Source organism: Dromiciops gliroides, chromosome 2 (assembly GCF_019393635.1).
Source record: "Dromiciops gliroides isolate mDroGli1 chromosome 2, mDroGli1.pri, whole genome shotgun sequence".
NCBI classification, from domain to species: Eukaryota; Metazoa; Chordata; class Mammalia; order Microbiotheria; family Microbiotheriidae; genus Dromiciops; species Dromiciops gliroides.
This window is the reverse complement of record NC_057862.1, coordinates 210,742,656-210,765,474: the sequence shown is the minus strand read 5'-3', so window position 1 is coordinate 210,765,474 and position 22,819 is coordinate 210,742,656. Positions and strand designations below refer to the sequence as shown.

Sequence of the window (22,819 nt, the reverse complement as noted above, 5' to 3'; positions counted from 1 at the left end):
CCCTAGTGTAAGACTTTACATTTAAATTTCTTTTTGTAAATCAGTTTAATGCTCCAGACTGTCAACTTTTCCTCTCTTGACTCTGTCATCCAGTATTAACTACCCTTTTTAGCCTTATGTCATCTGCATATTTGATGAGCATACATTCTATGCCTTTATTTAAGTCATTGATAAAATTGTTGAACAGGGTGAGCCCAGATCCTTAAGGCTTCATTGTATATGTTGTGCCAAATCTGTGATTAATGACTGCAGTTTGGGCCCAACTCTTCATTCAGTTCTCAATCCAGCTAATTATATTATTATCTAATCCAGAGGTTTCCAAATCCTTGGGGATTGGAGAGGGGGATAAGAAGGGAGTAATTTGAATAATGTGAAAACTGTCTGTATACATATTGGGAGTGCATGCTTAAAATTTTTTTACTGATAGGGTTATGTGATGAAAAACTTGGGAAAACACTAGTTCACATATTTACATCTTTTTCAAGAATAACATGAAAGACTGTGTCAAATGTTTTTCTAAAATCTAGATAAATTGTATCTTCAGTATTCCCAGTCTACCAGCCTTACTAATCCTAGAAAAATAGGAAATGACTTTAATCTGTCATGACTTGTAATTATTCAGTCCACTAGGCTTTCTAAAGTGCTTACTTTGTTTTCTGAATTTTACTAGGTACTGGGATAAATCCAAAAGTAAAATAGTTATTGCCCTTAAGTAGTTTATATTCTGCTTATGTTCACACATAAATAAATACAGGAGATATACAAAATAAATGCATGAAGATTTGAAGTGCAAATCACTTAACAACTGGGGGAATAATGAAAGGCCTCTAGAAGAGAGTGGCATTAGAGCTGAGCCATATAAGGATTTAGAAATATAAAAATCAGAGGCAAGAAGGAGAGCTTTCCAGGAATGAAGTACAGGCTGAGCAAAGGTATGTTGGTGAGAGATGGCATGTCATGTACAGGGAAGAGCAAACAGCCAAACTCTACTTTGGAAGGAATCTGAGGGGGAGTGATGTAATTTGTTTGTAAAGGTAGATTAGAACCAGATTGCGAAGGGCTTTAAATGCTAGAAGAGAGGTGGGGAAATACTGATGCTTCTTAAACTGTAATCAATATGATCAGACTTGCACTGTGTATGGGAAGGATTAGAAAGGGGAGAGACACAGAGAGATAAAGAGGAGAAAGTATCCAGAAGGAAGGTATAGTCGATAGTATCAAATGCAATGGTCAAGACGGATAAAGACTGAGAAAAAGCCATTGGATTGAGTAATAGATAATTGGTGACCTTGGAGAAAGCAGTTGCATTTGAGTGATGTGAATGGAAGAGAGATTGCAAGGAATTGAGAAGTAATTGAAAAGTTTTGGAGTGTTGGGAGTTTTTTTCCCTAGGAATTTGACTGTGACAGGGAGAAGAGTTAGAGGATAGTAGTTTGAAGAATTAATAAGGTCAATTAACAGTTTCTTTTTTTTTTTAATGATGGTAGAGATTTTGGCTATTTTGAAGGCATGAAGGAAGGAGTTATAGGATAAGGAGAAACTAAAAATTAGAGTAAAAAAAGATAATTGAAGGGGAAAACTGCAGGAGGAGGTGGAAGATGATACATTCATGAGTAAAAATAGGTTGGTGTGGATAAGGAGGAGGGCAACTTGTCCTAAGATGAACAAAGGAAAGGATGGGGATGATTCTGAGGTGATTTGAAAATTTAAATGGGATACTAGAGGGAGCTTTGATGAATAGAAAAATATTAAGTAAGTTGCTTTTCTGTGAGGTTGTGATGATATATAGGTGGCTCAGGAAGAGATTAAAGTGTGTTAAAAAGTTGATCAGGAAAGTAAAAAAGTTGGTGTATAAGCAGTGACATCCTGTTGAGATTGGATTAAATAAAGGAATCCAATCAAGCATGATTATGTGACTCTCCATTGGCATTCAGCAGTAAATGAGCTGGAGCAAAGAAGGCAAAAGGTGGAAATAATTTAGTGTTGGGGTTTGGAAAAAAGGATGCATCTCAAGAGGACAGTGGGAGTGATTCCAGTGTGAAGGGTCAGAATAAAGTTCAACTGATTAATCAAAGGGTCAAGATTTTGAAGGAAGGGAAGCGAAGCCAGAGTAGGAGTTGTAGCCTGGGAAAGCAGGTAGGGGTAGAGTGACTGGAATTTGTAGGGAACACAGAGATAGGAGATTTGGAAGGGGGAAGGCCCAGGGAGAGCTGAAAGTAGAAGAGGTTATATTCAGAAAGGAATTTCATTTTTATGGGTTGTGGAGGTAGAGTAGTCTGGATGATGATATCAAGGGTATGAGCATTCCTGTGTGTGGCTAAGGTAGGGTTAAGGCAGCCACATAAACACACATGCATATACATGTATATATGTATATGTGTATAATAGCAATTGAGGAGGTTAATGAATTGGTAAGTGACAGTATTTGAAGAGAAAACATATAAGTTGACATCTTCAAGTGTTAAGGTCAGGGTTTGATGTTGAGAGGAAAAGTCTGAGCCAGTCAGTTCTTGAGAAAGGAAGAAGAATCATCTTTGAAACTAGTAGGTAAGTCACTAAGTTCTGGATAGGATGATATATATATATATATATATAGATGAAGTGAATCTCAAAGCAGGAAAGGTCTTGGGGTACAAGTGGTTGAGGGAAGGCCTAAAAATGACAATGAAGGGGAAGAAGGATTCTTCCTTCTACTCCTAGTACAGTGTAGTGGGAGGAGTGAGAGAATACTTTCTAGTACTAGAAAGGGTAGTTAGAATGTAGTGTTTTCAGGGGAAAACCAGGCTTATATAAGAGGAAAAGGTTGAATGTGAAGGACTATTTGTTCAAAATAGAATGAGATTTTCACTGGGCATAATGGAAGGGGGGATTTTGACAGCATCAGGGCATTTGGCAAGATGCCTTCATTGGTTAGGCCCAGATGTCCTGGTGGCCAGATGGAGTGAAGCTTTGTTTGGGGCCACTTAGATATAATAGGTTCAGGTGAGTTTGACTTAATCTCCATTTAGCAACTGAGGGAGCTCTGCCTTAGGGTGAGTCTCAAAGGTAGTCTCCAATGAGCTATTATTGATGGTCATGTCTCTTTGTAATGAACACTTCCTTTTTGTATGTTTATTAATTCTCCTTTAAAAAATACATTATGGAATTTTGGTAGGAATGGTAGACAAGAACATTGACTTTTGGTTGACAGGCTCTATTCCTTTCCTTTTTTTTTTCTTTTGAAAATAGGGATATTTGTACTTCTCCAATCCTGTAGCCAATATCTCTTCCATTCTCTAGGATCTTTCTAAGAGTATTGGTAATGGTTCAACAATCACATCTTTGAGTTCTTTCATTACTCTAGGTTTGTAGTTCTTTTGATGATTGATATGCATCAAGATACTCCTCTCTACCTCCCCAGTTACCTATCTAAAAACTATTTTTATTTTTGCCTTTGCCTTTGCAATCCAAAGATTATTATACTTGGAAGAGAATACAGAGGTGACAATTAGAGCTTTGCTTTTTTCCTTTATCATCATCCCTTTCATCTTGAGCTGACGTCTTATCTTTTCTTTGAGTCAGGTAAAAAAGTCAGCAAGCATTTGTTAAGTGCCTGCTTTATGCCAGGCACTGTGTTATGTTCAAGGGAGACAAAGAAAGACATAAGATAGTTCTTGTATTCGTGGAGCTCTTAGTCCAGTGGGGAAGACATTACATAAATTATATGCAAATAAGATACATAATTAGCAGAGTGAAGAGACTAGTATTAAAAGAGATTGGGAATGGCTTCTTGTAGTAGGTTAGATTTTACCTAGGCTTGAAGGAAACCAGGAGGCAGAGATGAGAAAGGAGAGAATTATAAACTAGTGAAAAAAACATGGAGTTGGAAGATGGGAATGTGAGGAACAGCAAAGAAGCCAGACGAGTCACTCCTTTTTTTTTTTTTGAACCTTATTTTTCCCTTGGAATAGCAAAGCCCAACCCAACAAAACAAAACTAAAACCACCCAACTCCTCTTTTTCTTTGTCTTTAGCATACCTTTCCAGTCTCATTTGATATTTTAGAACTTCAGACACCACTTTTGTTTTTGTTTATTTTCGAGGCAGTGAGGGTTAAGTGACTTGTCCAGAGTCACACAGCTAGTAATTGTCAAGTGTCTGAGGCTCGATTTGAACTAAGGCTCTCCTGAATCTAGGGCCTATCCACTGTGCCACGTAGCGGTCCCCACCCCCAGGTGTTATTATTATCCCCATTTTACAGTTGAGGAAACTGAGGAAGACAGGGGTTAAGTGACCTAGCTGCCCCAGACACCATTCTTATAAGATTATATTCACAGTTTGTTTTTGTCACTTCCCCTTCCATCTTCTGCATATACCTTTAAAAATCTAAGTTGGTTTAGTTCCATGTGTATTCAAATCTGTCTATTTAGAACTGTTGCTCTTTTTTTATCTTCAGAATTTCTGTACAGATAGCTTTCCATTCCTCCTAGGTTGACTGTTCTGTTAGAATTTTATGCTTCAGGATCCTACCTAACCTTTCTTTCTTTCTTTTTTTTTTTTGGTGAGTCACTTGGGGTTAAGTGACTTGCCCAGGGTCACACAGCTTGTAAGTGTCAAGTGTCTGAGGCAGGATTTGAACTCAGGTCCTCCTGAATCCAAGACTGGTGCTCTATCCACTGCGCCACCTAGCTGCCCCCTAACCTTTCTTTGAATGCTTTGAAATTTGTTTTCCCAAAATCTTGGGTACATGTCAGACTATGCTCAAATAGCTTTTTAAAAAAATTAAAATTTTAAGATGAAGTAGGTCCTTCTCTTCACATTTTCCATAATTCTAATTAAAATCGCTTTCTCCTCGTTGGTGAGAATCTTTTCTAGAATGGCCTTTTTGGTTCATCTACTTAAAAGGTTTTTTTAAAAAAATGATACATTTTGTTTTTTTTTAATAGTTATTTCTAGATATAGAAGGAAAATTGGCAATGGGCTGAATTTGGCCCTTGGGCAGTTTATCAGTCCTTTGTCTAGAAGATATCTAAGGGACCTTTGAGCTTTAACTCCTATGATGATGATAATTCACATTTCTCTAATGCTTCTGAAAGCACTAGGTACTTCCTTTACAATAGCCCCGTATAGTAAATTGTACAAGTATTATTATGCCTACATTTTACAGATAGGGAAAAGAAAACCCAGAGAGCCTTACTCTGATGGTTTACCCAAAGCTACAGAGGTCAATTGTGTCAAAGCAGGGACTTGACCCCAGTAATCCAACTCCAAATCCATTGTTTTTTCCACTATATTAAATAAGCTTTCCCCTGATAATGATGTTCATTTATTGGTCATTAAATCAATCAGCAAACATTTATTAAACACCTATTATATGCTCAACATTGTGCTAAGTGCTGGGGATGAAAAAAAATAAAAATTAAAAAAACATGCTCCTTGCTCTCAAGGAGCACGTGAGAGACAACATGCAAAGAACTATGTACATACAAGATATGTCCAGTGTAGATAGAAGGTGATTCCATAGGGAGAAGAAGAGAGGAGGACTGGGAAATATCTCTTGTAGAAAGTGGGATTTGAGCTGAATCTCAATGAAAGGTAAGGAGGGAGAGCATTTAAAATGAAAATCATTGCCCCTTGAAATCACTTACAGGTAAAGATAAAGTACCTCTGATGTCATGAGATAAGAAAATAATTAAAATTATAATAACTTTACTTATTACTAAAGCAATTTATACATACATATATGTGTGTGTAAATAAACAACTCGTGTTTATACAATTCTGTAAAAATTAAAAAATTCTTTCCTCACAATACCATTGAGTACTGTCATTCCTCTATCGTATACCTGGGGAAACTGAAGTACAAAGAGTTTTAAATTACTTGCCCAATTCATATTTCTCTAGGACTTTCAGGCCTGCTAGGTTTTTTTTTTCCTTAAATAACCTTTTAGTGGTAGGTTGTACAAGTATTATTTTACTTGGACAGTCTCTAAAGTTGTATATTTTATAGATGTGAAAACCAGTGATTGGAGAAGTTAGGTGGGTTGGTAGACTATAGTGGCAGCCAGATTTTGAAACTAAGTCTCACGGTGCCAAATACATTGTACTTTGCACTATATACCTCTTACTGTTAGCTATGCAATATTTTGCTTTGAATATTGCATTGCTATCTTTGAACTTTTTTGATAGGATTTTAAAATTCTGTTAAGGTAATCCACTGTGCTTAAAGTGAACCTCCACTTTTTTTTTTTTTTTTTGCTGTGGGGCAATGGGGGTTAAGTGACTTGCCCAGGGTCACATAGCTAGTAAGTGCCAAGTGTCTGAGGATGGATTTGAACTCAGGTCCTCCTGAATCCAGGGCCGGTGCTTTATCCACTGTGCCACCTGGCTGCCCCTGAACCTCCACTTTTAACAGGCTCATTGAGTCATTGCATATTTGTGTTGACCCCTTTTTAAAAATAATAAACATTTTTATTTATAGTTTTGAGTTCCAAATTTTATCCCTCCCTTCCCTCCTCCCTCCCTGAGGTGGTAAGCAATCAGATTTGGTTTATACATGTGAAATTATGTAAAAACATCATATTAGTAATTTTGTATAAGAAAACTTAAATAAAAGAAAAAATGAAAGAAAGTGAAAAATATCATACTTCAGTCTGTGTTCAATCAATATCAATTCTTTCTTTGAAGGTGGATAGTATGCTTCATCATTAGTCCTTTGGGATTGTCTTGGATCATTATGAGAATAGTTAAGTCATTCAGTTCTTCATCAAACAATATTGCTATCTCTGCATGATGTTCTCTTGCTTCTGTTCACACTTTACTACATACCAGTTCATGTCAGTCTTTCTAGCCTTTCTGAAATCAACCTGTTTGTCATTTCTTATAGCACAATAATATTCCATCACCATTATATATATCTTGTTTAGCCATTCCCCAATTGATGGGCATTCCTTTAATTTCCAATTCTTAGTCACCACAGAAAGAGCTGCTATAAATATTTTTGTACAAATAGGTCTTTTTCTCTTTTCGGGGATAGTTGACCCCTTTTTAAATGATTGGTGTTTACTAGGAAGGCAAAGCAGGCTATGGTGAAAGAAATATTTAAATCTGACTTTAAATCTAAAAGTGTATAGATTTATAAGATTCAGTTTCACAAGTTTGGATGAATTGAACTACCTGACATAAAATAAAATTATATTTTTCACTAAATCCTGCTTGCAATAGTTTAGAAATTTTAAGATTCCCTGAGGTCTTACATCTTTGGTTGCCTGGTCATTGTAACTCCCATAGGCATGTGACATCATGGTGATGACTTCAAAAACAAAAGTAATTAAGTATTTAAATGCAGGTAGTAATGTCTGAATACCCTAAATCAGAAGTGTCAAACTTGCTACAAAATTCTCAGATGTGGTTGAGCCAGATTAAAATGTAATTGGGAATTGTTTAACAAAATGTAGTACAACATAGATGATGTTAATTTGTGGTTTTCTAAGTCAATATGCACCTGACAGAGCTGTTTGAGTTTAACATCACTTCTTTAAACAATTCTGACATTCACACCATTGACCTTGAACAATGGAATACAATGTCAGTTATAGTTATGATGTTTACAGTTACCAAAATTATTTGAGAATCTACTATTAAAGGGATGAGGCAACCTAAGGTATTTTATTCATGTATAGTATTGAAAACCACCACAAATATGAGGTACATCAGTCTAAAGGAATGTCTTTAATTCATTCATGTCATAAAGGAGAATCTTATGGAGGCAGTGCCAAGGTGGTGATTGACATTCGGGTTTTTGTCTTATGATTGTTCCACACTTTTAAAATTGAACTCAGTAAAACACTATGTGATACAGTAGAAAGCACACAAAGTGTAATTAGCTCTGCCTCTAAATTATATCTGAGCAAGTCAGTTAACATTTGGGCTTTGCTTTCCTCACCTGTAAAATGAAGATGTTGAACTAGGTATTCTCTTAGGTTTCTTCTGTCTCTTAACATTACATGTTTGCTGTAGCACCAGGTATATTTATTTGTTCATATAGCAGTGATTAAAACATTTAGGATCTATTGTTTCTTTCAGATACTATGGGAGAATTCCAAATATCCAGTTCTAGAATGAAGGAAATTGAAACCATTCATACAACCCTCAGGGCAGAGGTAAGAAGAATTTATAGATTTTTCAACTATGAACTTATGCCATTTTCTCTTTCTGATGTCTTTCTAAACAATATTGGTTTTCACATTACTGACTCATAACTGAGCATCCTGTCAAAATATATGGGAAGGAGATCACATATGACAGGGTTTTAAACTTTGTGTCATGGACTCCTTTGACAGTTTGGTAAACTCTATGGACCCCTTCTCAGAATAATGTTTTTAAATGCATAAAATAAGATACCTAGGACTACAAAAGAAACTATGTTGAAATAGTTATCAAAATGTTAACAAAAAATTACTTCAGAGACCCTAGATTAAGAACCCCTGATATAAATATAATTGGTGTGAGATTGCTTGTGATTTCATTCCTATACTATCTTGCTGAATGTGCTACATCTAAGATTGAGATAAGAATAAGGGAAAATTATCTTACTTGGTTCCTATGTATGAAGAAAAATTTTTACATTTTCTTATTGCTTACTGTTCTTTTATTCTTACCTTCATCTTGATTTATTAGAAAGAGAGATGATATAAGCTCAGATTAACAGTTTGAGAATGTAGTTCTGTTATTCTTTTTAAAGTTTTTCCCAACTGAAAAAAATGTAAGGATATTCTTGGGGTGCATTGGAATAGAAAATGTTGGAGCTGAAAGTTAATTTTCTTAGCATTAGGTAGACACTTGTTTATATGTTTTGTGGTCTATAATTAAGAGCAATGTAGATAAGTGGGAAAGGTTTTAAAGGAGAGCCACAAGGTGATATTAGAAATGAAAAGAACTTATAAAGAAAGATTGGTAGACCTCTTACTACTTAGCCTGAGAAAGAGAAGGGTGAGGAGGGACTTATTAGTTTTGAAAACTAGATGTAGGGAAATCTGGCTGTAGGTAGTTACAATGTTGGTGGTGGTCACACGGTTGAACTATTCCACCAGTAGTATATCTGTCTTGGTCAGGCACTACAAATTGACAATAAGCTGGTCAAAGTATTGAATAGAAGAGAATGTGCTCGATCACATTTGGGAACTTTGTTATGCTTTCCATGATTTCAAGTACCTCTTTATCACTAATACATATTAGCATCCTTATTCTGTCTTCAAATCTTAGAACTTCATAATCTCAGAAGAATCAGAATCGCAAGTGACTGAAGGGAAAATGGAAAGATGCATGATGTATATAAACTATGGCATGTTAATAATGATTTGCATACAGAGAAGTGGCATAAAAGACATGATCAAGAACATTTATGTTTGGAAAAAGATGTGAGATGGACATTGGTGAGAATGAGGTCACATAGATACTATCCTGAGTGTTGTAATGGTATTTGAAAAATGTGAAAGCAATAGAAAGGAGGGTTTTCAGCACTTTGGGTACGTCCACTGTGGAGGGTTTAGGGAAGACCATGGAAATCACAATGTGAAGGTGTGTGAAGGCTTTGTCACAGGTTAGGCACAAGAAATCCCTATGAACATTGGAAGTGGAGATGCCTCTAAATTTGTACATCTCATGTTTCTTTTGAGCTACTGCAATTCAGCTTCACTCATAGAGCGTAGTGCCTTCTTTGATGCAGGCATGCCATGCTGGGCAGTCCTGTGCCAGTGTCTCTCTTGTCTCACAACCAGAAGAATGTAAGCTTCTTAAGAGCAGGGATTATTTGGTTTTTGTCTCTGTGTGCTCATCCTGTAGGACAGCACTTGCAGATAGTAGGTGCTTAGAAATGATTATAGAACAGAAATAGAAAAGAAGTGAGGGAACCTTTTCCACCTTTAACCTGTTAATTGCATAGCTTTCTTTCTAGCTGTCTAGATTATTGTCAGGGACATTCATATTCTCTATTGTAAAAGTGTTGTATGTGTGTTAGTAGTATAAAAAACTCTTAATAAACTAACTTGAAGGATGGTAAAAACTTCTAAATATGTTTGGTAAAGGTTTTAGTTTTAATTCCACTGTTGATTATATATGCCCTTTTATATAAAGAATTACAGTAAGTAGATTAATTTAATATTGTAGCCTGTACAACTAATGTATTACTTAATATTTTTTGCTTAGCTTTAAAAATATCTTGATATAGATGCATAATAGTTAAACATATTCCATTCATCTAACACAATTTATCACTGTTGTATTTAGAAATGTTCAAATAAGTGTCTATATTAATAAATTTTTTGCTTCAAAATTTTCTTTGCTTAAAAATTCCGCCAGTTAGAGACATGTTTTTTTTACATTTGTAACCTTGATATGATATAATAAATAAAAATTTGTTAATATTTGAGTCTTTTACATGAAAAATAACTACCCTGAAAATAAATATAATACAGAATGGTGTTTTAATATTTATTAAATAATAATTTAATATTTATTATCTATACATTTTAAAAATATACTGTTTTGTTCCCCTATAGAATGAGAGACTTAAGAAACTTTGTACTGATCTGGAAGAGAAACATGAAGCAGCAGAGCTTCAAATAAAACAGCAATCAGCAGATTACCGAAATCAACTACAACAGAAAGAGGTAAAAGAAAATTTCAGCTTATACTATTGGAAGTATTTATTTACTTTTTTGAAACATACTAAGTGGATCAACATTTTTCATTTCATGCTTAATTACGTAAAAATTGACCAGAAGACGCATTTACATTTTAAAATTTAGATTACTATGAATTCAACCAGACCTATTTTATGGGACATTAAGTTACATGCCTTTGGGTAGGTTACTTGCTTTCTCTGGGCCTCAGTATTCTCATCTGCAAAATGAGAGGGTTGGACTAGAAGAACTCTTAAAGGCTAATATTTCTGGCTCTAAGTTCCTTTGATCCTGTTAATTCATTTTAGGTCACAGTATTAATAATTCAGTATCTGCCTTTCAAGAAGAGTTACAATTCTGCTAAACAAACATAGTCAAAATTGTTTTATTTAACTCTTTTTTTTGGTTTAGAACTTTAAACTTCAGGCAGTGTGATACAGTGTATAGGGAGCCAGTCTCAGAGTCAGAGAGATTTGGGTTTAAGTCTTGCTTCTAACACATACTGACTATGTGACCCTGCAGAAACCATATCTTTGTGTCTTATATTTTTGAATCTTCCATAGCTTCTCAATAAATGAGCCATCTTCTATTTAGCTAGCTATTGGTTTAATGATAAATTTGTTTATTACCAAGCAGTAGGATTTCTATGGGAGTGGGGGATTATTGAGGGAAGTAGGGGAGGGACTGATTGCTTTATTTGCTTGTTTTCCTTTTTACTTCATTTAGTGATATTATATGACAAAAATAAATGTGCCATATTAGGATAAATATAAAACTTTTAAAAGTACAGTTATTCTCTAGGGGCACATCAGTATTTTTTCTCTTTCTTGGATGTATAAATGTTTATGAAGAAAGAAATCTTTTGCATTGACAGCTGTATAACTTACTGTGTTTCTGTTAAATGACTTCTGTAAGGCCTTTCTGTGTACTGTGTACAAGCTTAGAGCAATGTTATATATTCCATTGCCTTGCTGGGAGAGAAAATAACAATTAAATACTTTCAGTGTTCTATTGGTCTAAGTTTTTTCTTAATCATCTTTTTGTTGCTCTTAGCCTGTATTCATATTGTCCCCCAAAAGATGTAAATTATATCTTTTTTTGAAATGTGAGTTGACTTATTAATATTAGTTAACATGGGGTAATTAAGTTTCCATTAGAGAGTAGCTACAAACAGAAAATTGTTTGTTGAAATATATGTAGAATATTCTATGCATCTATGCATTCTGTTTCTTTTAAGGAAAATACAATGAAGGAAGGAACAAGTAAAGATAGCTCTTATGGCAAATGTACGTATGTGTAGTACAATTATATTTAAATGAAAGAAATACTTACGTTTATAGCACTGAAGAATTGATATGTTTATCTGGATAATTCAGGTTTTTATTTTTTAATTTTAAAATTTTTGTGTGTGTGTGTGTGGGGCAGTGAGGATTAAGTGATTTGCCCAGGGTCACACAGCTAGTGTCAAGTGTCTGAGGCTGGATTTGAACTCAGGTCCTCCTGAATCCAGGGCCGGTGCTTTATCCACTGTGCCACCCAGCTGCCCCCAATAATTCAGGTTTTAAAAACATGGCGACTTAAAATGATTGTGTTGCTTTCTTTTATGCATATAGAAACAGACTTAGTTTACCTGCTGTCTTTCTGACCTGGTTTTTTCTTTAGTAGTATATAGAAAACCTGTAATTAACTGAGGAAATTCATTGCTGCAGTTTTAGTATATAAATTAAACTGATATATATTTTAAAATATTAAGTCCTATAAACATCATCTTGGGTTGTTTTATTAGTGAAGGAAATATTAGTTTACTTTAAGAGGCTCCAGGTGACTCAGGACTCTTTAGTATGCTGTACAAATTTTTGAAGTTAAGTCATTTTACTATTCTGTTAGTGTTAGCCTTTTATAAAATGGTAAATGATTCTGTCTTTCATTTCTTTACTAAAATATACATTATAAATATGTAGGTGGAAGTCAGCCATCTAAAAGCAAGGCAGAATGCACTACAGGATCAGTTGCAGAAGTTGCAGACAGCTGCTCAATCAGCACATTTGGAAGTTGGCAGCTCACCTTCAACAACTACATCAGCTTCCTTTGTTCCTGGAATTAGTCATCATGTTTCAGCTTTCCATGGAGATGAGATGGACTTTGGGGATATAATTTGGTCACAGCAAGAAATAAACAGATTGTCAAATGAAGTTTCAAGACTTGAATCTGAAGTTGCCCATTGGAGACATATTGCTCAGGTTAAATACATATATATATATATTTTTATCAATAGGAATTGAAATAGTGAGAGACGACATGGAGTAATGTATTAGAAAGCCAGCCTTGAAGTCAGGGAGACCTGTGTTGAAGTTCTGTCTCTGATGAGTACTGCCTGTGTGACTCTGGGCAAGTTGCTCAACCCCTCAGTGTCCTAGGCATCTCTCTGAAACTATCAAGTTGCAGATCTACAATAATAGAGATCCTACGAATCTCCTATGCCAATTAAGTCACAAATCTGGAGCCTCCTCCTATAAAAGAAAAAGGAATAAAAGTAGTTATTTGTAAGAAAAAAACTGTTATGTGAAGATTTTTGCAGTATTTGGGACCCTTCTGTATTATTTTTCATGCCTTATTATTTAATTCCTGGTACAATGTTAGGGTGGGACCTAAGATAACAGAGCAGAAACCATTACTATCTTTCCCACACTTTTCCCCAAAGAACCTGTTTGCCTATGAGGGTCACTAGAGTTTTTTAAGTATTAGACTCAAAAATTGGGTTGTTCTCTCATTTGGAATTGATTTTACTGCTGTAGAAAACAAAGTGCCTAAATTGAGAATATTTTTCATTTATTTGGCTTTTGAAATTGTGGTCCAGTCATATTAAGAAGGAACCTCTTCTCAATTATGTTAAAATGAGGATGTGTATTTGTGATCAATACCACTATAATTTATGCTTTCTTTAAAGACATACCAAAGATTCTAGTAACCCTCAAAAACAAACCATATAGAAGAACAACCTGTTTGTCCAATTCATTTCTTTAGTATATTGAAATTGTTTTGACAAATGTACAGTGTCTATGAGTTCCATAAATACTAAATATTGATAAAGATTAATGAGTAATTTCATGCCTTAAGTAAAAAGAAAATAACTGAAATTTAGTTTGGGTTGTTATTCATTCTTAGAACCAAAAGATGTTCTAGTCATAAAGTGAGAAATCCTTTATGTAAAAAAATTGTACAATATCTGTTACTAGGTTAGAATTGATATTAACATTGCCTACATTTGACATTTCCATATTTTTCTTTTAAGAAAGTGCCACATTACAATTTCAGTTTCAGGACTTTTTTTTTTTTTTTTTTTTAGTGAGGCAATTGGGGTCAAGTGACTTGCCCAGGGTCACACAGCTAGTAAGTATTAAGTATCTGAGGCCGGATTTGAACTCAGGTTCTCCTGAATCCAGGGCCGGTGTTCTATCCATTGCGCCACCTAGCTGCCCCAGGACTTATTAATCAATAAAATATTAACATCTTCAATTTCTCTACTTAGCTTTGAACTTTATAGAAATACTGTTTCCTCAACTAGCTTATGGACTTCTTAGGTGGTAGAGATTGTATCTTGTAATTCTTTTGTGTTTTTTCTAATAAATACCATAATGCTCAGTACATTCTGGATGAATTGAAAGCTATATAATTAAAATTATTTAAGTTTACTGAAGAATTTTAGGGCTTTTTGGGGAAGCTCTCTTTTAGGAACCATGAAGGTATTTTTATGAGCCAAGAAACAGATGGAGCCAAGTGTGGGGATATGTCTAGACATAGAACAATTTCACTAATATTTTGAATAATCATATTTACATTATTATGATGTTTTTATATTTTTTCTTGAAAAATTAGTTTTGGTGAGATTAAGTCTTTTAAAAATAAATACTATTTGACTTTTTATTAATGTACAAATCAAAATAGAAAAATGTTTTCTTTTTTTTTTTTATTCAGTCTTCTAAAGCACAAGGAACAAATAGCTCTGATCAGAGTGAAATCTGTAAACTACAGAATACTATCAAGGTAAGATAATGTGCTTATAAATAGACTTCCATAATGTATAACTCAATTTCTGTTAAAATTGTGCTTCTAATGTAAAGTATTATTGATAAGTAATTCTGTGGCTGTAATGCTCACTTATTTCCTCTGTATTTCATATTATCTCTTGCTCCCTATTTAAGGTACATAAAAAGGCAACTCTTTGTACATGATGATTTCCACAATGCACTGTACATGTGTTTGTACATATTATGAAATACTGTTTATATGTACATGTACATATGCACACATGTACACACATAATATGTATGTGTATATAACATGCGTTCTTCAAAAATATAGTATTTTTCTGAATTTTAAAAGTAGGAACAGAATCGTAAATTGTTCATAACATGAGTTCAGGGAAGTAACTTTTTAAAAAAAGATTCTAATAAGGGGCAGCTAGGTGACGCAGTGGATAGTGCACCAGCCCTGGAGTCAGGAGTACCTGAGTTCAAATCTGGCCTCAGACACTTAACACTTATTAGCTGTGCGACCCTGGGCAAGTCACTTAACCCCAACTGCCTCACTTAAAAAAAAAAAAGATTCTAATAGCTTTTACCTAATGAGAAATTAAAAAATTCTGCAGAGTACATACAGCTCTGTAAAGAGACCCTCCTCTATCTTAATAATCTGAAAAATGTTCTTAATGTTTCTGAAGAGCCTTCTTTGATGATTTCTTATGGATTTGTTGATGAGGCATTGCTACAGTTATGCCTTTGTCATATTTAGTTCAGGGATAGCCTTAATAAATGAGTAGTCTCTACACGACAGTCTCTTTTGAGACCACCCTGTCATTCATCAGTGTGTCAAACTTTGCAGTGGAATGAACATTGGACGTGATTTTGGAAAGACCTGGGTTTGAGCCCCAGTTTTGATACTTTGACCATATGACCATATGACAAGTTACTTTACCTTTCAGCTTCTATACTTCAGTTCCATTTCTAAAAATACATTTATTACTAAATCATAGGGTTCTAAGTACTTTGTAACTCTCAAAGCAATAAAGAAATGTAAATAGTTTTCATTCACTCAGCGATAAAGAGTTGATAAGGCTATATATTTTGACCAATATTGATTATATGGTTTATCTTTATTAAACAAGAATTCCAGGGTCACAGAAGTTGATGCAGTATTTAATTGCCATTTGGGTGAGGAAATATTGATTAATTCAGTGTTATAATTTATTATGTTATTTAGTGAAATTAATCTCTTTGTCCCAGAATTAGAATCTTCCCAATTTGTATTAGTTTTTTTTTTCCTTTTAAGAAAACTGTGTTTGTATTTATGTATATGTGTATGTTTGTAAAGATAATGGATTGTCTTTATGGTATGAATAACTTCTGGGTACTTGTTATTGAATATAATTAATTTACTTAAGTTTTTATATAGTCACTTCTGTCATTTATATGTAGCTTTGGGGATTATTTTAGCAGTTTAAAAAAGTTTGACTCTTCCTTTTGCCGATCAACTTGCTTTCAGAGTAGCTTTCTCCTGCAGTCAGTTGTTGTGTGCACAAGGAGTAACTTATCAGCCTGCACCAAGCTCAAAAAAATGTAAATGACTGCAAAAAAAGTCAAGAAATGTCAGCCAAAGTGATTTTTAAAAATTTATGTGCTGGTTTTGATGATTTGCTTATTCTCTGTTGGCTTTGAGTTTATTTTTGTTCCATTAAACATGCATAATCTAAGTAGAAATAGAAACTTTTATTTTTCAAGGCTTGGTTGGAGAGGAAGAATGTTTTTTAGATTCTTTCAAATTTAGATTCTGAGTTAAAATATCACTTAATTTAAAAATATTTAAGATATTTTAATATTTTAATATAGTAATTTAAAACTGACAACAATAACTGATTTATATTCCCTTTACTTAATGAATTTAAAAGAGGATTGATTTTTGTACTTTATTTCTTTTTAGGAGCTGAAACAGAAGTTAAGTCAGGAAATTGATGATCATCAACATGAACTGTCAGTATTACAAGATGCACATCGGCATAAACTAGGAGAGATAAGCCGTAGACATAGAGAAGAATTGGGTGAATATGAAGAAAGAATTGAAGAACTTGAAAATCTATTACATCAAGGTGTTTAGTCTTACCTTCATTATAATACCTTTGTAACTTATAAATTGTCTATGTAAATGTATTATTATTATCTGAAAATCATTGACATAAAATCAGTATATACAATAAATGTGACAAAGGTTGCTGAGTGACTATTGTAGCTATGAAGAATTCACTGACAGGGCACTGTTTTTCCTAGTAATAATTTCATTCTCTAGTAACAAATGACTAGTATAAATGAACTAATTCAGAGTTAATTTATATTAACTATTAGATAATTATATTTTAACTAACTTTTATGAACTATTAACATTTGGAAGCATAATTTCTCTTTTGATACATTTTAAGGTTATGTTTCATGATTATTACACTTGTGCTTCTACTAAGAGCTAACCAAAAGAATTATTACTCATAGCTCTCAAATACTCAATTTATAATAATTTCATCTGTCAGAAACTGACCCTTTCCATTTTTATTAACTTGTTAGTAGGAATTGGTCTTACATATACAAGAATGTAGAAATTGACATTTTTCTTGGAGTTTTCACATGTTTAGCAGCAGTTGTTTCTTCACAGTAGAATAATAGGACAGTAGTATCCATATATTATCATTTTCAATACCTTCTTAGTCTCTTTTTTGCTACCACTTTTTCTAGGTAATGCTAGCTCCAATAGTACTATCTCAAGGAGCCAGTCTGGCTTCTAAAAGTTTGTGTGCAAAACTAGAATGCCTATTAGAGAGCTGGATTTCAGGTCAGGAAGTTGGACTTCAGTTTCCTGCTCATGAAAGTTCCAGTAGAGTCTGGACATTGTACATTAATGACCCTGAACAAACTACTTTGGAAGAATGACCTGACTTCACTCAAAAGTTTATAGCAATGGTAATCTGGTTACCCAAATTTTTTGTCATCTTTCGTAACCTAGTGGCATATAGAATCTCATAGTTTGAAAAAAACCTTAAAGGTCATGTAATAAAACCTGTTCCTGAATCCAGATTCTGTTTTGTAACTTCCCTTTACATTCCTCTCTTTCCAATTACAAATTTTCATTGGACATCTTGGTGATGAAACTTTAAAAATAATGGAAGGTGTTTTTCTTTTATTTAAAACTCAAGCGTATGTACTTTTCATCAAGTGCTTCAAACAATGACTTTTTTAAAAAAAACTTCAGTGCTTTTAAAAAATAATTTAAATTGTTTTTATTATTTTGAACTTGATGAAAGAGTATTTCCACATACAAAGAACAGAAAAAGAGGGAAGATTGTGCATAAAGTCATGAATTTCTGTTACATAGTTTACTCCACACATTAGTTCCAAACCTATCCTGCTTATCTGTGTTTTCTCATGTCTACTTTTGTTCTTTTCTGTAAATGAAACACCAACTTTTCATTTAAATTTTCAAAGATATTAAGTTTTCATTGAAATCTAGTAGGCATCTTAAGTAATTTTCATACCTTTTCCTAGCATATTTTATTGGGCTTTCAAGTCTTAATTGATAGTCTTAAATTTTATTTTTGTTTTCTAGATGGCTCAGACATTGTGCTTACTGATCATTCTAAAGTTCATGAAATGCAAAAAACTATTCATATTCTACAAACTGAAAAAGCTGAATCAGTGAAGAAAATACAAGAACTTGAGGTTGAAATAAAAGACAAAGACCAAAACTTGTCTTTAACAGAAAGTGACAAAGAAATATTGAAGAAAGTACAAGAACTTTTAAATGTGGAAAAAACCCAAGTAATACAAGAATGTGAAAGACTGAAAATGGAGGTCAGTCAGTTTATTGCGACAGAAGAAAGAATTCTCCCAGATAATATGGCTGTCAAAGAGGAGCTATCGAGACTACAACAAGCATTGTCTGGTATAAGAAGTTTTTGAATTTCAGATTATTACAAATCTTAGCACATAGTAGGTTCCTGATAGTTTGGAATATATGAATAAATTGCTTCTCTGCACAGTATTTCACATTAGAAAATTAATTATTCATAGCATAAAAGCCACTGTTGAAATGCTCTGACCTTAAAATGACTAGAACATATGAATAGAACTGTTTTATTCACTGCTGTCAATGCCATTTCTCAAGGAAATCTTAAGGATGAGTAGTATACAAATTCTGTGTCTCTCTTCTTTCCTTCCAGTTTCCATATGTGTATGGCTTATGTTATAGGAGAGCACATAGGTTCTTGAGAAATGTTTGTACCTTCTAATATCATTCAAGAAAGCTGGTGGAATGCTTTCTTTTATATAAATTGCCTGGCTAATGAATCTATCCTGCACTTCATGATCATACAGGCAATTTACTTAGTTAATATAGCTTTCCCTCTAGTCTAACTGAATTGCATCTTATAGTAGTCTCATGTCTATAGGTCTGAATGATAAGAAAAGGGGTTTTCTATTTCTTTGTCCAGCAGGCCAGAGTTTCCTTTTGTGCATATGGGAGAAAATAGAACCATTTTATTAAATTTTGTAATTTTTAAACAAAAATATTACATTGGAATACTGCTTGTCTTTTAAAAGGAATTATTTTAATAGGGTTTTTTTTTTTTTTTTAAACTCTGGGTGCAGTGGATAGAGCACTGGCCCTGGAGTCAGGAGTACCTGAGTTCAAATCCGACCTCAGACACTTAACACTTACTAGCTGTGTGACCCTGGGCAAGTCACTTAACCCCAATTGCCTCACTAAAACAAAACAAAACAAAACTCTGGGTTTCTCTGTCACCTAGTCTAGAAGTACAAGCAGCCACTTAACAGATCCCATTTCAATACTGTGACTATCATAAAAATTTAAAATTTTACAAATTTTGCATAGAAATTTTAATAGAAGGTTTGTCCTTCTTTTAGGCAGCCTGGTGGCTGGCCCCATCACTCCCAGGGTCTCACCTGGTACCACACTTAGTGTGTACAATAGACCCTACTGTAGCTTAGAACTTTCTAAGCTCAAGTGGTCAACCAACTCAACCTCCCTAGTGAGTAGCAGAGACTACAGGGGTGTACCACCATGACCAATAAAATCTGACTGATGTTTTATGGAATCAAAATCATTGTTATTTAATAGACTAAGTTCAGCATTTATTTATTTTTGGAAAGCAAAACTGAATTGCTTTGAGTGTTAGAACAGAATGACAAATGATAAAGTGAAAACAATTTTTTGCTGTATTTTTTCATCTTTTATTTTGTTAAGTGATTTTATTCCTTTCTCAAAAAAACTTTTATCTTAACCCGTTTAAACCTTTAAAAGTTGGATTTTATTTTTGTTGACTCTAAATTTTCTTTTTTGGAATCAGTGCCTTCTAAAGTACTTATCTGTGTTAAACATTATGGAACTCTGTTGTAGGAATTATTTTTTTTTCTTGCAACAAACATTTATTTTATTTTCCAGTTACATGTAAGGGTAGTTTTCAACATTCATTTTCATAAGATTTAGAGTTCCAAATTTTTCTCCCTCCCTCCACAAGATCTCAACCAGGTTATATATGTACAATCCACAAGTGTTCTTTTTATCAGTTCTTTCTATAGGGATGCATAGTAAGCTTCCTCATTAGTTCCTTGGGATTGTCTTGGATCATTGCACTGCTGAGAGTAGTTAAAGCCATTCACAATTACTCATTGAACAATACTGCTGTCACTATGCACAATGTCCTCCCAGCTCTGCTCACTTCACTATACATTGATGTTCATCAGTCTTTCCAGGTTTTTCTGGGATCATCCTGTTTGTCATTTCCTGTAGCACAAGACCATTCCACTACAATCATATAACACAGCTTTTTCCGTCATTCCTCAATTGTTGGACATTCCCTTGATTCTCAATTCTTAGCCTCCACCAAGAGTTGCTATAAATATTTTTTGTACAATTTTCCCCCCTTTTCTCTTTTTCATGATTACTATTGTTAACTGTTTCTCTTCCATCCTATTCCCTTCCCCATGATATTTATTCTATTACTCATCTTCTTTCATCCTATTACTCTTCAAAAGGGATTTGCTTCTGTCTGTCCCCTCCCCCACTCTGCCCTTCCTTCTTTTGTCCCTCTCTATCCCCTTCTCCTCCTATTTTCCTGCAGGGTTAGAGAGATTACTCCACCCAATTGAGTGTGTTATTTCCTCTTTGAGCCAATTCCTATGAGATTGAGGTCTTTGAGCCAATTCTGATGAGTGTTAGGCTCATTTACTGCCCAAATTAAACAGATTACTCCACCTAGTTGGGTGTGTCTGTTAGTCCTTCCTTGAGGCAGCTCTGATGAGTTTAAGGTCTTTGAGCCTTTTCTTATTTTTACCAGTGTAAAATTTGTTCACTGTCCTGCTCCTCTCCCATCTCTTCCCCCACCCCTAAGCTTTTTCCTGTTACTTTCATGTAGGATTTCACTTCTGCTCTTCCCCCTCCACCAGTGAATTCCCTTCACCCCTCAATTTAACCCTAAAGATGTTATCATCTAGCTAAGTGACACAGTGGACCAAGCATCCCCCCTGGACCCAGGGGGATCCCAGCCAAAACTCGGCCTCAGACACAAGACAGTTGCCCACTGTATGACCCCAGGTATGTCCCCCAAATCCAATTTTTTATAGTTCTCTAGGGTCTTGTATTTGAAAGTCAAATTTGCCATTCAGTTTAGGTCTTTTCATCACAAATATCTGAAAATCTTCTTTTTCATTAAAGTCCCATTTTTTTCCTCTGAAAGATTATTATGAGTTTTGCTGGGTAGGTGATTCTTGGTTGTAATCCCATTTCCTTTGCCCTTTGGAATATCATATTCCATGCCCTCCGGTCCTTTAATGTAGAAGCTGCTAGATCTTGTGCTATCCTGACTGGGGCTCCACAGTACTTGAATTCTTTCTTTTTGGCAGCTTGTAATCTTTTCTCCTTGACCTGAGAGCTCTGGAATTTGGCTATAATATTCTTAGGAGTTTTCCTTTTGGGATCTCTTTCTGGAGGTGATCAATGGATTCTTTCAATTTCTATTTTAGCTTCTGCGTCTAGAATATCAGGGCAATTTTCCCTGAGAATATTTTGGAAGATGGTGTCTAAGCTCTTTCCTTGATCATGGTTTTCAGGTAGACCAATAGTTTTCAAATTATCTCTCCTGGACCTATTTTCCAGGTCAGCAGTTTTCCCCAGAAGATATTTCACATTGCCCTCTATTTTTTTTATTCATTTGGATTTGCTTTATTGTGTCTTGGTTTCTCATAAAGTCACTGGCTTCCATTTGTTCAGTCCTCATTCTTAGGCAATTATTTTCATCAGAGAGCTTGTTTACCTCCTTTTCCATTTGGCCAATTTGACTTTTCAAGCTGTTGATTTTTTTCTCATGTCTTTCCTGCATCTCCCTCATTTCTCTTTCCAATTTTTCCTCTACCTCTCTAACTTTATCTTCAAAGTCCTTTTTGAGCACCTCTATGGCCTGAGACTAATTCATATTTTTCTTGGAAGCTTTAGATATAGGGGCCCTGATGTTGACATCAGGTCAGACCAAGGTCTTCCTTGTTACTGAAGAAATTTTCTATGGTCCTGACCTTTATCTGTCTGCTCATCTTGCCTTTCTTTTACTAGACTTTTAGCTCCTTAAAGTGGGGCACTGTTTCCAGGCTGCAGTATCCCAAGTTTCAGAAGTCCCAAGTGGTATGATTTAAGGAGAATCAGCTCTTCACTCGCCTGGCCTGTTCCCTGGTCCTTAGATGACCCCAGACCAACTTGCTAATCAACCAGCTTTGTGTGTTGTGGTTGTCAGCTCTGATGAGCCTGTGCACCTCCCCCACCTGGCCCACTGCTACTAGAGCCTACCTCCTGGTTCTCAGCAGGGGTGAAAAACCCAGGTTCTGCCTCAGCACCAGCATAGACCCTTGTAGTCTCCCCCCTGCCCAGGGCTCAGCCCACTCACCAGACTGTGAACTTAGTTCCAGATGACACTGGCGCTTCAGCTGATTCAGAGGCTCTGGGGGTCTCCTTCTCTCGTGAGGCCTTCCTGGGACTGGATCTGTGTCAGGGTAACTGTGGGGTTGGGCTCGACTCCTGTATTAGCACAGCAGCTCCCTTCTTCTGACCTTCCAAG

The 22,819-nt window shown here is 34.8% G+C and overlaps 1 protein-coding gene across 1 annotated transcript in view; it reads left to right on the top strand.

Moving 5' to 3' along the window:
* TRIP11 (thyroid hormone receptor interactor 11) overlaps positions 1 to 22,819 on the top strand; it is a 94,366-nt gene that overhangs the window by 3,716 nt on the left and 67,831 nt on the right. Inside the window, exons 2-7 of the mRNA XM_043983707.1 lie at positions 8,063 to 8,139; positions 10,537 to 10,647; positions 12,621 to 12,899; positions 14,635 to 14,703; positions 16,636 to 16,801; positions 18,304 to 18,639. Of these exons, the coding sequence (XP_043839642.1) occupies positions 8,063 to 8,139; positions 10,537 to 10,647; positions 12,621 to 12,899; positions 14,635 to 14,703; positions 16,636 to 16,801; positions 18,304 to 18,639 (1,038 nt within the window). The remainder of the gene's footprint in view (positions 1 to 8,062; positions 8,140 to 10,536; positions 10,648 to 12,620; positions 12,900 to 14,634; positions 14,704 to 16,635; positions 16,802 to 18,303; positions 18,640 to 22,819) is intronic.